General features: G+C 39.3%; 2 protein-coding genes across 4 annotated transcripts; both read right to left on the bottom strand.

Moving 5' to 3' along the window:
• Positions 1–1,219, bottom strand: LOC107221413 (SIFamide-related peptide). 2 transcript variants are annotated; one of them, XM_015660396.2, is made up of 3 exons: positions 1,167–1,219; positions 519–666; positions 1–402 (listed from the first exon to the last, which is right to left on the bottom strand). In XM_015660396.2, exons 2-3 carry the CDS (start codon positions 637–639, stop codon positions 311–313), a joined length of 213 nt encoding a protein of 70 aa, XP_015515882.1. In that variant the 5' UTR covers positions 640–666; positions 1,167–1,219; the 3' UTR covers positions 1–310. The 2 variants fall into 2 exon arrangements, with proteins under 2 accessions (XP_015515882.1, XP_015515883.1); XM_015660397.2 differs by lacking the exon at positions 1,167–1,219 and adding an exon at positions 802–908.
• Positions 1,220–4,057: 2,838 nt separating this feature from the next.
• On the bottom strand, positions 4,058–12,893 carry LOC107221411. Of its 2 annotated transcripts, XR_006903782.1 has the most exons (3): positions 12,776–12,893; positions 7,114–7,764; positions 4,058–6,244 (listed from the first exon to the last, which is right to left on the bottom strand). XR_006903782.1 is itself a non-coding variant. In XM_015660394.2 (2 exons), exons 1-2 carry the CDS (start codon positions 12,824–12,826, stop codon positions 7,207–7,209), a joined length of 609 nt encoding a protein of 202 aa, XP_015515880.2. In that variant the 5' UTR covers positions 12,827–12,893; the 3' UTR covers positions 4,058–7,206. The 2 variants fall into 2 exon arrangements, 1 of the variants encoding a protein (XP_015515880.2); XM_015660394.2 differs by having other exon boundaries at positions 4,058–7,764.
• Positions 12,894–16,931: the final 4,038 nt, after the last annotated feature.

A 16,931-nucleotide genomic window follows, 5' to 3' on the forward strand; every position in this document is an offset into this window, starting at 1 on the left:
TTCGGATTAAATTGTCATTTATTACAATAAGATTAGTGATTCAATGATACAAATTTGAAGCTATAATAATACCAATATTATTTATATAGTGATAAACACATAACACGTGAACAATATTTTTTCCATGTTATATTATAATATATGAGAAAGTTATTAGATCGCACTTGCATACACCGGCAATGTTAAATGTTGAAACAATAAATAATGCGCAATATCAAGTAAAAGCGTTTCAATCAATAAATCGAGTAAGGTCGGTAAGCTGGAAGTATAATTTTGCTGGCGGAGGGTTTATTGGCGTTGTATAATATCTTCAGTTGGACTCTTGCTGAGGGAACCACGATCCGCAGGCCTCGCTGGCAATTTCGCACATCGCGTTCAGAGCACGGCCGGTGTTTTCATAATCTAAAAAAAATTATATTCAACAAATGAGAAACGGAGTACAGCGGGAGCAAGAAACGACGAAAAATCGCAAGCTGAATGCAATTTTGATCGCTGAAAAATACAGATTCCTTCCTTACCGATCGCCGTGCCGGAACGCTTGCCGAAGATGCTGCCGTTGAAGGGCGGCTTGCGGTATGCGTCGACGCTGAAGATGACGGCGGCGATCAGGAGGACGACGAGGGCACGGACGGAAACCATGGTGGATTATTGGGTTGGTGTTTTTGTCTGAAAACACACAGAATTGAGGAGATTTTGGTGATGGCGGTTGGGGCGCAATATTCAGTCCCAGTATCGGTTTCAACTGTATTGAAAATTTGACGCGAAACGGTAGTCAGAGCCGATCACAGGGCGAATTTTTACCTGATTTTGCGAGACGGAGAAGATGTTGTTTCTTCGATGGAAGTCGGCGAACTGATGCCTTTGGATTCAATCCGTCGGCTTTTATACGAACAAGAAGCAGTGTGCAACTAAATGCTACCATAAGAAACAGACTCCAGTCCAGTAATATACAATTTCGTGGAAATTGCTCATTTTGAGAAACAATTTCTGGCAAATTTCAATCGATCAATCAGTGCAGAAGCTGACGAAACTCGTAAGGCTCTGGATTATAATCGAACGATTCAAAGTATTGTACTAGCTAGAAATTTTTGGTGATAAACCTTCGAAAGAAAGTCTTGTAAAAAGAAGGAGAAAATAATTAACGAACTTGGGTGTGATTACGATACCTTGATGGATGCGTAGAATATGCAGTTGCTGCAGTGAAAGAAGCTGGTGAACTGAGAACCAAGGGGAAACGGGATCCCTTATATCGTGACGTCGAACCACCGATACAGGCGAATTTCACCCAGCATCGCGTCTCATTACGAGATGCAATCTAATTACCGTCATATCGGAGTCTCCTATTTCACATGGGAAATAGTTTCTGAAATCAAGTTTACCCCAGACGCAAAATAAATTTCTCCGACTACCTACCTCGATGTCATTCCACCGCGCGGTATTATTACGTACACGGCCGGTGGTTAATACGGGGAAAATAACGTCAAATTAATTTGCAACGCTATGGAAAGATACACGAAGAATTCTCGTATCAGAAACGCGTTATGTGGATGTCAAAATTTAAACTGACAAACCTTGTGTCTATCAACGAACACAAATTTTACGATTAACTGCAGTGATGATTTAATTTTGTATTGTGCTGTACGAATGCAGAGAATCAAAATGCATGGTATGTAATTTATCACAAATGCAGGTTCAACTTGTATTTCGGACTAGGATGAGTACAGTACTCTTTCAACTTGTTTGAAATTAGAGCATAATTGAATTGATCCGTTCAAATATTTCAAGAATGTAGCTGAAAGTAATAATCCTGCAATATTGATCTGTGTTAAAAAAACACATTCTCATTGATTCAAGTTCAACTAGGTTTGACTAAAAACTACTGATAGTTTTTAAAATTCATTTCATAACTGTGAGTCTGATTGTGAGTGAAAAAATTAATGTTTGAAGGAATATAGATGTCGACAGCTAAAATTCCACCTGTAGATAGGACGAGACTTCATTATCAAACGGTATTCTGATCGAACGCTGGTAGTTCCGGATTGGTAAAAGGAGTCCCTTATCCCTTGAACAAGGCATGATATGAAACCTGCGCAGCGACCTTGGATAGCCGAGACTCGAACCATTGAATCACCTTGTCGACCGATAATTCGGACCTGTAGATGGTACGCCATTTGCGCCCTGGACCATCCGACCAACTATTTTACCCGCAACACTGCAGTTAGGCTCCAATCCGTTCTCTCTCCGGATGAAAGCAGGAAATCCATTTTTGGAGTATAAATTCGATTCGTGGTTCATAATTTTTTTTTTTTTCTTGCACGCTCATCATGTGTTTGATTTTAATCAATTAATCTTTTGAAACGTCTTGCATTAACAAGTATGGAGAAAAAACTTGTTGACAGTTACTTCACAATCAATTTCTTGATATCGATAGTAATTGTCTCATTGATAAGTGTACTCTTCGAATTCCCGAGCAAAAATGAAAAATCTAGTTAAAGATAAAAGAGTTAGAAACTGAAGCAGGGACCTGCACAATATACGATTGGTTATCTGAACGTGAGATATTCGAATATCACATAACCCGAGTGAAAATTTTAAGTTTTGAATATCCGGGCAAAACGTTTAAAAACGTACATTAATCTGGGTGCACTATCTAGTCGTCACTAATCTTCACTGTCACTAATAGTTCTCAACTTCATCTCTATCAAAATTCATTGCGAAAAAAATGCGTTAATAATTTTAAATTTGCGTTCATCTCTTACAGCATTGTTTATCGAGAAAACATATCTAATACATAAAATGCCATATTTTAAGTAACTGAATCTTTGACTCTATTGTATATAGTTCAGGTTTTGTATAGATGATTGATTTAAGAAATTTTTCTACCTTACGGAATCCGGGGAATAGAGTTCCATACCATGAAATTCTTGGGGTCTGGAGTACTCCATACCATTCATACTTGTAATTACTCGACTGTCCACGAACCTTCAATCAGTCTTTTACAATGACATTTATGATTTTGCTGAAATTTGAATATGTCGTAGTGTACACTGAAATACAAAAATCCTGCAATTTTGAGGTCCTCTAGCATCTAACTGCATTCCACCTTCAAGAATTCAGAATATACTAAAAAATGTCCATTCTATCACGACGAAAATTCACGATTCATGATATCATTTTGTTAGGGAAAAATATTCCAAAAATTCGAGATCTCTGGAAGAATGGTATCGATTCAATCATGATCCCATCTCCATCCCACTCTATGAATTTACTTCGGAATGTCTGCTTTTTGGAACAAATAAATGGAAACAATTTAATTTTTGGGTCCACGCATATACTCGTATAATACATGCCTTAAAAAATCAAAACACGTGTTTCCTCGCACTGCGTGAAAATTTATTTCGAAACAGATTTTGTATTCCGGAAAATCAGACTTCCTTACATAATAGAAAGTGCAGACTATTCAAAGAAAGATGTCCACTTCAAGACAGTGATGACATTGATAAACGTTTTTATCGAAAACAATGAGCAAATAAGAAAATATCCATATCTCAGTGGACGCTACGACGTGCCGAAGTAGCAGACACATTGAAATTTAGTCTCTCAAAAGCTAGCCGAATGTTAGAGGATGAGTCTACCAACGAACATCAATTTAATTTCCCAGTGAACAATGAATGACCAAATTTTGAATGTCTCTGATAAATATTCTCTTTGAATTTTTGTCTTGCAATTATTAGTAGAATTATAACTGTGAACATCGGTATATCTATCGCAGATAGTATAATGATCAGTGAAGAAATTGGTTTTTATCGATAATTTCGATGTTAACCCACGTGTATATTCTTGCACCCGAGATTTAATGTCTAATACTTACCACGCACGAGTCGTGACCACGTGTCAGCAAATTCTTCGAGCGTTGTATCGAATAATATTATGCGTTAATTATTTTGTTTCATTTCGCGATTCATCTAAATTGATACATTTTCTCATTTGAACAGATTCGCCGATTTCAGGCTTGAATTATATCAACGATGAAATTTATTCCATAGCAAATGCTTCTGACTTCATAGATCACGTGGGTGACGGCCAAAAATCCGTTTTATTAAAATTCTACTTTCGAGTACAATCATTTGTAATATTGTTCGGATACTAATATATGTACACAGTAATTTGAAAGCAATTAAATCGTCGTCAAATATCATAGCTCAGATGGATCATCCGCATTTTCAATCGCCGACATTAGAAAAGTATAATGTAATAGTAGTGAAAAACTACTGCAAATTGAGTTTTTTTGGGCTTTACTAGAAAATGGCTAACAATACATTAGTTTGATCTACATCAGTCATCTTGGAAGAGCAGGATGACTGAGAAAATACTAATCAGACTCATCCTACCGAACTTGGAATCGAGCTACATCGGGGATTCCTAATTAAATTTAAACACGGTAAGCAAAGCGGGTAGATTATAAAGTGTATATTGCAGATATAGATCCCAACGCCTATAACATGTATGCATCGGTATTACACAGGTACGTTTTTCCATACCAAATTGCATTCACACCATAAAATTTTTTACATAATATATACCTATTATACTTACAGATAATACGTATAAAGTCAAGTTTATCGTAACGTTTTAGCGTAATTGTTATACCTATATCATCGTTAATACAACATCATTATTACCAAATACAGCATATGTTTCACATACACGCATCCCTAGCATCTACGTATTATTGTCGCGTCACAACTTTTGAAACGGTGTACCGTAGCTTATAGACTCGCAAGCGTTTATTTATTTATTTTGTTTTTAACAATATTTCTTTAACGTATATTACAATAACCATTAAACACTGAACAAACACGTGTACAAATAATTTATGTTCTCGACTATCAATATTATAGGTATGCAATTAAAACTTGACGCGTATGAGCAGATTTTTCACCACGTCTAAAAGCACGTCTTACAATGATTGCTTAAATTCATTCTGTCTGTGTTCATGCGACAGGTTGTCGAGTAAAAAATGACTGAACAAAAATTTTCGTTGTAACTCAGAGTTGCGTTAAAAATTTTTAAATTACGAAAGGTGAATTCTCGTTAATAATCATGTTTTTATAGCACAATCTATCCCAGCAAGGAAATTTAATTGCATATGTAAAATTTGCGAAACAGCTCAGAGGGAAGATTTGAAATGTTGGATATGCTGTTAATCATAAAGCTAACGAAACAACGGGCTGACCTCATTGCAACAATCTTAAATATAAAATTACGAATTACATCGTAAACTATCAATGGAAGACAATGATTTTGTTTACAAATTTATATCCGCATGTGTAAAAGCTACCGGAAAACAATCCTTAACGTTACACGCCGATCAAGCCTATTTACATATTTTACGATAACGCAACACTCGTTTATTATCATCGAGTATCGCGATCGATTACATATTATTGCATAATACACATATCGCACATTTAAGTCGCGTTCATACGATCAATGACCAAGTATTTAAACCAAGTATTGCACCTTGCGGCTGGAGATGAGAACATGGCTGTTGTGATGATTGCACACGTGGTTGTCCATCAGGACGCCACGGCGCTTCAAGCCAATTGCATTATATCTGCGTCTGTTTTACAATTAGTTCCATTGGCTATACATTGGACAGAGAATATCGGAGAATCGGTTTTCATCGTGCGAACTGAACTTACAGTGTAGAAATCCTTAATTCTAAGATACATATCATATATGGCTCCGACAGATCGCTTCAAGAACAGTATTTCCATTTTAAAAAACGCGTCTAGTCAACAGCCATGGCGTAAAATTGCACATCAGCATCCAACCTATTTCACAATCAAATAAGATACTTTGACACGGTGCGCTTAACATTATTATACACTTACACATGAACCGCCTTATTACTTTAACTCCATTCTATAATTACAAAATCAGCGTTTTTTACGTTACACTTGGCTCTGGATCAGATTCAAGCTTATCCATGGTCAGCGATATTGATGCCATTCGGAATCGGTTTCAGGAATATCAAGACTGATTTAATTGATCGGAAACTTAATTGCGATGTCGCTGAATAGAATCACTCAGCGCACTCTGTCTGTCGCAACGTGACACTGGTTTTGGGTTACGGGATGTTTCTTGTGCCTGAGTTTCAGGTGAACAGACTCGAAGCCTGAATCATTCCAGATACTTGATTCGGTCATTCGCAATGATTGACACAAGTCGAGGAGAGATCCTGCGCTCAGAAAAATGTTTATTTTTCACAGCAAACATTTTTTCATCGTAAAAAAATTTCAGGGTCAGTATACGACCCACCAAACGTTTTGTTAGAGCAACCAAATAATTTAATGGAACTATTTTGCCCACGAAACAAAAATATCTTAGTCCTATCTAAGACAAGGTTTGACACCGCAATCCCATAGATTCTGTTACGATTGCGAAGTCGAATGTACGTCAACATTTCGCCACCACAAAAAACCATTTTGTAGATCTTCGATGCAACATATTATTCAATTGTGGTAATCAAATAGTAGCTCTCATGATTTTGTAAAGTTGACTAACTTTTATCCACCGAATAGATTTAGTAAACTTTGAGGGTGCTTTAATATTTTGATAATGCCGTGAAGGAAGTATTAATTCATTAACTTTACTAAATTAAAATCGACATTTCGTATTTGTAGGTATATTTTATTCAATTGATATGTTTTTTTTTTCTTTTTTTTAGTTGCGATTTTGAAACAAATATTTGATTGATATTGGTGTTTGCAACAATACATCGTGTTCCCACTAAAATTCTTTTAAAAATTGATTTTTCAGAAAAGCAAAAAGTTTTCTCTGGGTGTAGATTCGTACAATAACAAAGCGTATGAAGAATGTCCGATTACGTTGCGAATTTATAGAAACAATCTCGAAAATTCCTTCTATTTCCAGACTAAGAAAGTAGCACAGTGATTTGGAGATTGTATGATACGAGAGAGAGAGAGAAGATTTGAAATTGGCGAATAACCGCGGTCTTGACCAGCCGCGTGATCGTAATATTACGCTACGAGATATGTGAATTCATGTTTAGGTATGTTACAAAGAATTTCTTAAATACGAACATACGTCAACGATACACGTGATTCATACGTCTGGAAGGACGATGGGACGAGTTCCGATCTTCCTGGGCAGGGATCACGACGACGTCCGCAAGCTCGGTTAAGGGATGATGTCGCAGTTGCAGGCGAGCCCGCCATTTCCTCTCCTGCATTCCTCCTTGCAGAATTTCTCCCGGTCAAAATCGTCGCCCGCAACAGCGGCAGCGTCGTTCTTCCCGGCGTCGCGTTCTCCTATGACGTCACTGGTCCCCGGTACACCACGTGCTCCGGGACTGGTAGCGACTGGTCGATGACTTTCCACCGGCAGAGATATTTTCCCACCGGAAATTCCGCTCCCAGGGCACCCGGAACATCCGGTCGGCCGCGGCTCGAGATCGCAGCGGAAATCGCATACCGTTTGACTCCTGGTCGCGGGCGCCGCGGCGTCGAGGCCGAGATCGGCGACGTCCCTCTTTCCCGTAACGGTATTCGACTGACTCGCGGATTGCCGACGGCTGGTGCAAAAGGCCTCGCAGGGCTCGCCGCCGAGACCCGAGTCGCAGAGGAACGCGCAGACGCCGGAGGCGTAAGCCCCATTCGTCGGCGTCGCGGCCACCCCAAGGCTCGAGAATAGGAGCCCCAGCAAACCCGGTAGCAACACCCACTCGCCTCGCGTCATCTGAAAATGATGGTAAATCAATACAGAGCGGGACGCCCGCCTCTTCCTTCGTCTTCGTCGGCGTCGCGACGCCCGCTTCGGAATTTCGAAACGCGAGCCACGCGCCCCTTTGTGCAACACCGCAAACACGTCTCCTTCTACAAGCTGCGTGTCAAGTTGCCTTGTGAGACTTTGAGGAAAACCCTTGTCCCTATCTTTCCATCCTGCGCTGATTGAGAGATTAATTTTCCGTATGAGAACGACAGTTTATTCTGTTTAGCCATCGGTTCTGGCTAACTTGATAGGCATCGTTGCACCGTCAACCTCTGTTTGACACCCTGGCGTACAAACGACCCCGCGCCTTTTCTTCGTTTATTTAAAATACTTCGATCTAAACAAATCGAGTCTATGCCGCCATCTGGCATTTGGATATTTTGTTATATATATACCCTATATAGTTTCGAAAAGTATCATTTTAAGAACTTACAAAATATATTTCATGAAAATATTTAATAGTTCGTGTTTCATAACGATTTTTTTCGCTGGGGTATAAAGGACCCCACGGTGTCAAGTATGTGATTCTACAGATGGGTGTCAAACAAGGGTTAAAAATGTGCTTTACTTTGCCACACCTTGAATGCACAAAAGTCTGACAAAAGTAAAAATTTTGTTTTTCAAAGTGACTTACTAAGCATTCTCATTAAATTTGCAATCAACTTTTTTAATTCTGCTTAACTTGGTTAGAGAGACGCGTAAGCGTATTTTGAATTCGCTAAATTGTTGTAGTGAATTTGCTATAATTGTAAATTTACTATACATTGACTGTACGGCATTTGGAATTTACTAAACATGCTGCTGAATTTACGTGACACATGTACAAAGAAATTCAATTAGTCTGTTAAAATTAAAAATCTATTGTGGCAAAAGGAATTGATCTACATCTCTATTAATTTTGCTCTGCGATTTCAAATATCCGATAACTAGATTCGGAAATCACTCGTGTGGACTTTAAATGCCGTCCGTATCTTGAAACTGGATTCTAAAATCACCCCGAAGAATTGTAGTTTTACTTGATAATATGTTACAAGTACTGTATTTAAAAAGTTTCTTGACAGTAATCCGAACATTTCGTCAGAACAAGGTCGAGTCCGGGTAGGGACAAGTAATGTGGTAATTCTTCTATTTGATCTAAAATGCGATTTCAGCAATTTCAGTTACTGAAAAGTTGTTAAAATGATGTCTGTTCGCACAGAAGGTCGTTCAGTTGTTTTTTGGGTCACGAATAATCGATGCGTCGATTATTCTTAGCCTAGTGGTCATCGCTATCTTCCATACATTTTTAGTAAATTTAAAATTTAATTAAAACCAAGAAACGATCATCAAACGGTGGACATTCCAAATGGCTATTGTTGATCATCGAAATTACAACGAAGAAACTAATATCTTGGATTTGTTATATACTGGTTTATACAATAATCATACATGGATATAAAATTAAAGAGATTGTAAATTCACAAATATTTTTTCAACTACTGTGAAACATACTGCCCATAAAATTACCGTCATCTATTAAAATGCAACAGATTATTATTTTCACCAGAGAAGCTTTGAAAAATTAGATCCGTTTAGAAATTTAAATCCATACCCCGTGAAAATATAGTTAATTCAACCATGAAATATATTGGTTTTAAAATCGAATGCCAGGAGCTTTTTTCGCTATTTAGACTCTCAGGATTTTGGAAAAAAACAGCTAAACATAGTAGAACTAACGGTTGCAAAAATACGAAGAAATTTTTCTAATTTTCGGTTGTGATTTTTCGAGCGTTAATAGCATTAACTTTGTCATTTTTTTTTTTTTTTGTTACATTTTTCCAAACCTACAAACTTGAATCGATTTATTTATAGACATTCGATCTATAAATTCTAGTTGAGTAAAATTTGCGAATAAGAAAAAAACTTCGGGAAAACATTGATTCAAATGAGAAAATATATAACAGAAATAGTTTCGAGAATAGTTTAGTACGTAAAGCTTTATCCCAATAATGACTTTAAGTTGATTTGAATTTTGTTCATTTCTTTTTCATATAAAGTTATACGATGTTATTGCTGGGTATTCGCCAGATATTGGTATCGGTATTTCCATAAGACACACCGTGACCGTTCGACCTAAATACTGCAGCAGACCATCAATTATTCCCCCGACTGAATGAAAAATATTCACGCTCAATCCGCGGCGGGAGAAAATTTTTTTGCAAGTCATGGGACCAAATTGAGCTTATTGTTACACTTTCATGGGAATGGAAAAACAGATCTCGTTATATTTTTTGAATTTTTGCGTCACGGTCGTTGCAGCTGTCGCTCACTAAACAGGCATAAAGGCAAAGAAAACTTCTTTGACCCGCCTTTTCATTACTCTTCGCCTATATAATAGGTCGTTTTTCCATCATCTCGGTAGTTTCCGACCGCGGATTTACAACCTCCCTTCCCTTCTCGATCACGAGTCTTCAACTCGAACAACAGCTAGAGAATTGCATCTTTGTGGAATCCAGTCGTCATTCGTAATATCGTACGACAGCATTGTTATTCGTAGCACGAATTTCCATGCTTTATCTTTTCAGTAGAGTGTTTAATACCGTGTAGAATTTTTTAATATTAGCAAAATAATTTGAAATCTCACTTCTGTGGATTTATATTACAGTGATACAAGGAATTTGACGAGTTCATTATTACAGTTCTGTCAAACCCAATCAAGTTTTACTTTTACCGTGAGTATGAAATTGTTCTTCAATCATTCTTTAAGACGAACCTGTCTATCTAATTAAGTTAACCAATCGTCATAGCAGGGTAAAAATGTCGTGTTTAATTGCTTGGCAAATGGCGCTTATTTCGATCGCCTATTGTTGTATAAGAAGAATTGTTCTCTTTGAAGGACAAACCACAGCGAGACTTTGTTTAACGCGTTATCTGCCAGAGTAATCACGCTTATGACTAAAGTGTTACGTCCTACGAACGGTTCGAGACCTTGATGCTCTTTTAATTGTAAATTCAAGTGGCTTTGAGTGTTGAAATATTCACAGTAGACTCGGGAGTCTAGATTCGTGGATTAAACCGCAAGCGCACGCACGCTTTTCATTGGAACTTGCTCGATGGGACTCATGACAAATCGACAGCCTGTGTATTCCGAAATTTTGAACACTTTCCAGTAAAGTAACACTTCGATTCGACAGAGTTTTACCCGTCCGCTTAATGGCCATAGAAGCAAACCTTCTAACATACGGTTTATCCTCGGGAATATAGTATAATATGTGCACCTTTGACGCCGTGCCGAGTAATTGTTCACGTTATTTTGTACCCTGCCAACAGTTACTCTAGCTTCTTTTAGAATTCAGCAAATATCATCATTCTGCCATCGGTGTCCGTATTGGGTAAGAAGAATTGTTTAATACCGTATATAACAAGTGACTTGGAGTATATTTTAACCGGAGTTATATTTGGGTTCCAGAATATCGTTGTACAGCAAATTGAGAATAATAACAATATTCAGGCTTTCAAATCTTCTGCTATTTACTCTGTTGAAATATTAATTGAGCATTGATAACTGTGAAACTTTATAACAGATAACGCAATCAATCATCGATCAGAAAACACCGAGTGCAACGCTGTTCCGATATATTATAGATATAAAAAAAAATATGGCTGGTATTGTTTACTCGGATTTGGAGAATAAAAATCTCGCCTTTTAATCGCAGGCACTTGAAGCGCGTTATTACAAACGCTGACAGCGAAATGTTGAGTGAATTGGTTTTGATGAGTTATGAGAACCGTAAGCCATTACAGTCGGTCGTCAATTTCTAATTGACACAATGTCCTCGTTTCGTTAAAACATTATTACGGATTTAAGCGATCTGCAGTGTATCCTAGATGCTATATTCTACCGGTGATAAGCCAATAACATAGATCCTAGCTTGTAATAGTAACACTGCGAGACGGAAGCCATTGCCATAAATACCCGTTGCACGGATGTCGAGACATGTTTCCAACAATGCTGTAAGGAAAATATAGAGAAAGTAAGTGAATAAAAATCAGGATAAGACATCCTTTGGGAATCTTGGAACGTGAAGCAGGAACACGAACAATTTCATCTTGTGAAGAAAAGCGAGACGGATACGGATTTGCTGGAATTGAAATCGCGTGACTCTTACCATTTACTATTTCACAAGAGTTCAAATTCTGCCAGCTCAATGAACAAACCTCGTTTTGAAATACTGGTCCAGATAAAAAAAAATGAAACGCTTATCATAGGCATAGAGGATTTCTCAAGATAAGAAGTAAACAGACACTACAAAATCAATCAGTTTCAATTCTCCTCGCTAATTTTTCGTTCCTGATACATTATTTGCAGTAAATAAATGTCTTGAAAATGGTAATCTATGGAGTTTGCAATTTGTCGTTTAACAACAAGTTTCTTTTATCAAAATGTTCATTTTCCAAACATTCCCAAAGTAAATGAGTGAATTGCTGAGCCAGACGCAAGCCAAACTCCGGTTAAATTATGTTATTCTACGAGGTACGGAGAGGAAGATAGAGTAGAACCACATCGAGTTTGTGCTGATGGCGATGGCATCGTCTTAGGTCGCTTACAAAAACAAACCCGGGGGAAGATTCGAAGTGAAAATCAACAGTATGGTCTTAAGGATGTACAGGCGTATAGATCAAAATCGTACCAGGTCAATGAAAATCAGACAACTTGATCTCACTTCTATTTTAAGCACCTGTGTAAAATTTGAAAGCGATTTTCTGAACTATACCGGAGTTGTTTTGCTTCTAATTTTTTGTGATCTAAGATCGATTCTTATGGGAAACTGTAAGACTCATTGTCAGTGTAAAATCATGAAAAACAAAAAATAAAATAACTCCGGTATATTTCAGACAATCGCTTTCAAATTTAACACAGATATTTAAAATAAAAGCGAGAACAATTTGTATCGTTTTTATCGACCTACGCGCCTGTAGATCCTTAAAATTCGCTCACCTTTGATGGACCGAAATGACTGCGGACACTGTGAAGCCGATAAAGTTCCATTGACTATTGCTGTAGTAACTGCTAATGGTGATCGAGTACCCATTGCACCTCGCGACTTATCAATACGCGCTTAATCATTTCTTCTCGGTGCCGATTAACAACTGCGGAATAGACTGTATCTGCAGTTGTGCAGCACGATAAGATACCGTCTGGAAGAAAAAATATACACGACGACGACAGTAAACGTGAAATAACACCTGGAGAGAATCCCACTCCAAGAATTTTTTTCCGTCCCATGGGGTGGCCATTAGCCGTCTCCAGTCCCGGAGATAAGAGAACCCCGTGTATTTTTATGGGATGGGTTCCCCCTTCCGGTACCTGCGCTGGGTCGAAGCCAACGATATAGTGCCGGGACTTGAACGTGGCAATTTCACGTTTAATGAGCCTGGAGTCAAGCCGGAGGCTCAAATCCAGTCCGTCACATCGTTGCATTTGGGTGGTGATCAAACCGTAGTCGAACCGTCGCGTCGATCAAATATTGATGAGAGATTTGGCTGACTTCCGCAGTGTAGGTGAACGCCGTGAGCAACTGATACGAGTGATAAAGTTTTCACGACTTGTAGCTGCGAACGTTAAGATGACGTAAAAAAAAAGTACCCCGTGTAATAATTCACTCGCCTCTAAGGAACGTGTAATGGCGAAGGTAATTTCTGCGGACCATTATTCATTACGCGGATTCCGACCCCAGAGCTTTTCAGAGAGCCTTTTCCCCTTAGATTGGAGAAGTTTGAAGCGAATACCGTTGTGTGTACGAGCGATATTAAAAATGTTGAGGATTTTCTGTTTATTGTATAACGCGCTGGCGACTGAACTATGAGAAATCTGGTCGGCCTACGCGACGTTGATAATATCGATCCATGTGTCGCAGATGCTTCCAAAGTTTCGTCATTATCTGCGAAAAGTTAATTTCGCGGACTCCAGATGCGGCATGACGAGACGACGAGCATTTTTCAATCTCGATTTTTCCGCGGCACTCATGCTTCGTCCCAAATTATATCCCTCGTGTTTTTCATTCTCTGCAATGTTTAAAGTCTCGGTCAACAGTCTGGTATTGATTCCCACCCGGTTCAAATTAAAGTGACAGTTCATAAACGGTTGAAAAAATCTTGAAATTACTTTTTCCTCGCTATTCTCAGCATCCAGCCGTTGGCCTTGCTCTTTTATTCCCTCTTAATATTTCGAGCAAAGTTTCATTCAAATCAAAAAAAAGTTTTTGGTGGTAGGACTGTAATATGCGAAGAAAATCGTCCCTACGGATATGGCTGCATTATTCGAATTCTGTGGAAAATATTCAGGTTTCGGAATCATATTTTAACCGTGGAACATTGTTCCTTGTTCATGCTCGAAGGATAAGTCAAAGTGGGCTTTTTGATCGTTCGATAAACGGACCGCGACGCTTTCAGTTGATCACCATTACCGAGTACATGTTCACTATAATCCGCTCTGCTTCCAAGGTTGTCAACATCGCTGACGAATCGAGCGCAAAGCGGATTGGGCAAAAAACTTTTAGACCGTAAAGTTTCAGACGTCAGACCCTTGTTCTTGCGCGACGTAACGGTCCCGAAAAATTTTTTGCGCGACACACACCGTGGCTAATGGAGCACCACGTTACTTTTGAGTAATGGTACGACCTGCAGCGGTAATACTTGTCGAATCTTTATTTACCGTTCATAAGTTTTGATACATGTGTGTTTCCTGATCCGGAGGTGATTTTTTCGCCATACTCCAAACCTGGTACATTTTATACGGTACTTATGAGGTTCGAAGAGACAGGGGATACTTCATTGTCGATGAGAGACAAAATGGTCGTCGCAACGCGGAATCTGTGTGTCTTGAGAAGATATATCGGTCGAGAGAAAGAAGGGTGAAAATAAATGACCAGGCTAGAGTAGAACATTGCGCAACGGTGCAAGAACTCGGTAGTAAATGGATCTGAAAAACCGATTTCCTTCGAGTTTAAAGCGTTTAGTGAAACTTTGCTAATCAAGCTACAGGCTGAGCTTGCATACGAGAAATTGAATCACGAGATGAAGTTTATCCGTGGCACATTCTTTTGCCGAGTGTAACTCAAACTCTTCTCCAGTGATCGTTACGAGATTGTGGATCCCGTGTGCAGGAGAAGCGGGACCACAAGAACCAAGAGTCGTGAACAAAATGGGACATAATTCATCGCGAAGGAACTTCCTCTCCGGCCCTTATCCGTCGGAGTTAGTATGAACAAAAAAGGAGCATACACTCTTTCTACGAAAGTCTTGAGAGATTTCTTGTGTAGGCATCCAACCCCTCTGAGACGACCTCAATTTAAACTTTCCTTCAAAGAACGTCAGCAGCCTCCAGTGAAGAGGGGGAACCAGCCTGCTTCGCCCACGCCGGAAAAGCGCCTTTCGTTCTAAGGTGAGTTTGCGAAATCCTCCGAGAGAAGGACAGTGCATCCATGGAGGCATTAAATCACTACACCCTACACCCTAAGCCATCCGGTCCCCGTACTCCGTTCTCGTTTATTGCCACCAGCACACCATCGGAGTCAATGACATATCAGTCCAACTCTTCAGACTTGGCAGTTTTCTCCGATACGAGCTTTCCTATCCATCCCTCACATCCAGTTCCGATCCCTCGGCCGTAGAGTCGTTATTTCTCAGGCAACAAGACTACGCCAAATGTTACACGAAATGGCGGTGGAATATTTGGAACCAGGATGCATCCGACAGCTTCTTTTCACGCATCGTATAAATCGTATTCGGACGAACGAAATCGATCCGACCGTATTCATTGCGCAAGACCCGATAAGTTGTGTACCTATAGTACAAATCTTACGTATCGTTGGATCATGGCACGATGCTTGGCTGTCATGTGGTCAGTTTCAGGATAAAAATGAACGATCAGTCTCACTTGGATTTTGCCGGATTAATTAAAAACTGCAATAGATCCGATAACTGTGAAGCTCGTACGTCGTAAGAGGAAGATCGGTGTGTGTTTGGTAGCGATAAGCATCGGTCGACCGTTAACCGTGTCCGGTGTTGCAGATAATTGAAGAGTATTACCACATGCTCGAGAAGGCAACTGTAGACGGTTGGAACCTCAGAATCCTCCCGCTCTCGTCGGCCAGCTCCGGAGGGCAAGAGGTATTGATTAAATTCAGAAGCGGCCATTTTGTGCCGCGCTCGGATTGGCTGCCACCCATTTTGTTGTTCCCCCGTAAGCTCCCTGGAACTGGCTCTGCGAACCCCTTTCATTTATTGCACGTGGCGCACGCTCGGTGACCTTTACTTTCGAATTTATACCGATATCGAATTTCCTTCAACGTACGCGACTGGCTGGTCCGTAAACACGCTTGTGCAATTTACCGAGACGCATGAAGAACTGCTCGTTTCACGGGTACCTAGATCCGTTTACCGAGTTTTCATCATTGTACGATGTTGCAGAAATGTCTCCCCGGGCTCGCCAATGTTAGCGGGCACAAAGCGATTCGAAGGATCCTGAGACTCTTTTTCCGAATAATCCATTTCGAGGACGCCATTTTGACTACTAAGGCATGCACATCCTCTTGATTATTGTTACGCAGAAACTGGCAATCCAGATTCACTATGGATAAGTAGGACGTTTGATGCCATCGAAATCCAATGCCATTATGTGTAACAAATGTAACGCAATCCGTTCATAAGCTACCTCTAGTGTAATTAATAGGAGCCAGGTCTAAGTTCCCAACCCCAGGAAACGATCGTGCCACGATTTGGAAAGCAGTCCGGGCAACAACTTACGTACACGATCCTCCCTACTGAAAATGTTCATGTGTTGAATCTTAAAATGTTTTATAAGAATTCAGCATGTAGTTTGTCACATTATTTATCCTGTAAATTCGATAAAACATATAAGAAATCTCATCATAAGTTACAAAACCACGAATCATCAGGTATACTAAATAAAAAATCACATAGTCAACTATCTAGTAAATCTAGTATAAAGTATAGCTATAAATTACAACTGAATTCTTTCTAAACATTTTATGACCTAACGCATGAACATTTTCAGTAAAATCGAACAGGCAATTGAGGATAGTCACTTCTAGTTCGCGATGAAAGATTGTTTTACCATGAACCCAGCTTTT

The sequence above is a fragment of the Neodiprion lecontei genome, chromosome 4 (genome assembly GCF_021901455.1).
Source record: "Neodiprion lecontei isolate iyNeoLeco1 chromosome 4, iyNeoLeco1.1, whole genome shotgun sequence".
Classification (NCBI taxonomy): domain Eukaryota; kingdom Metazoa; phylum Arthropoda; class Insecta; order Hymenoptera; family Diprionidae; genus Neodiprion; species Neodiprion lecontei.

Excerpts from the sequence above, each read along its gene's own strand:
- LOC107221411 (XM_015660394.2), bottom strand. The coding sequence starts at position 12,826 with ATGGAACTTTATCGGCTTCACAGTGTCCGCAGTCATTTCGGTCCATCA. Across the intron at positions 7,765-12,775 it reads GTCATTTCGGTCCATCAAAG|ATGACGCGAGGCGAGTGGGT; the intron begins GTGAGCGAATTT and ends CATCATTTTCAG.
- LOC107221413 (XM_015660396.2), bottom strand. The coding sequence starts at position 639 with ATGGTTTCCGTCCGTGCCCTCGTCGTCCTCCTGATCGCCGCCGTCATC. Across the intron at positions 403-518 it reads GCGTTCCGGCACGGCGATCG|ATTATGAAAACACCGGCCGT; the intron begins GTAAGGAAGGAA and ends AATTTTTTTTAG.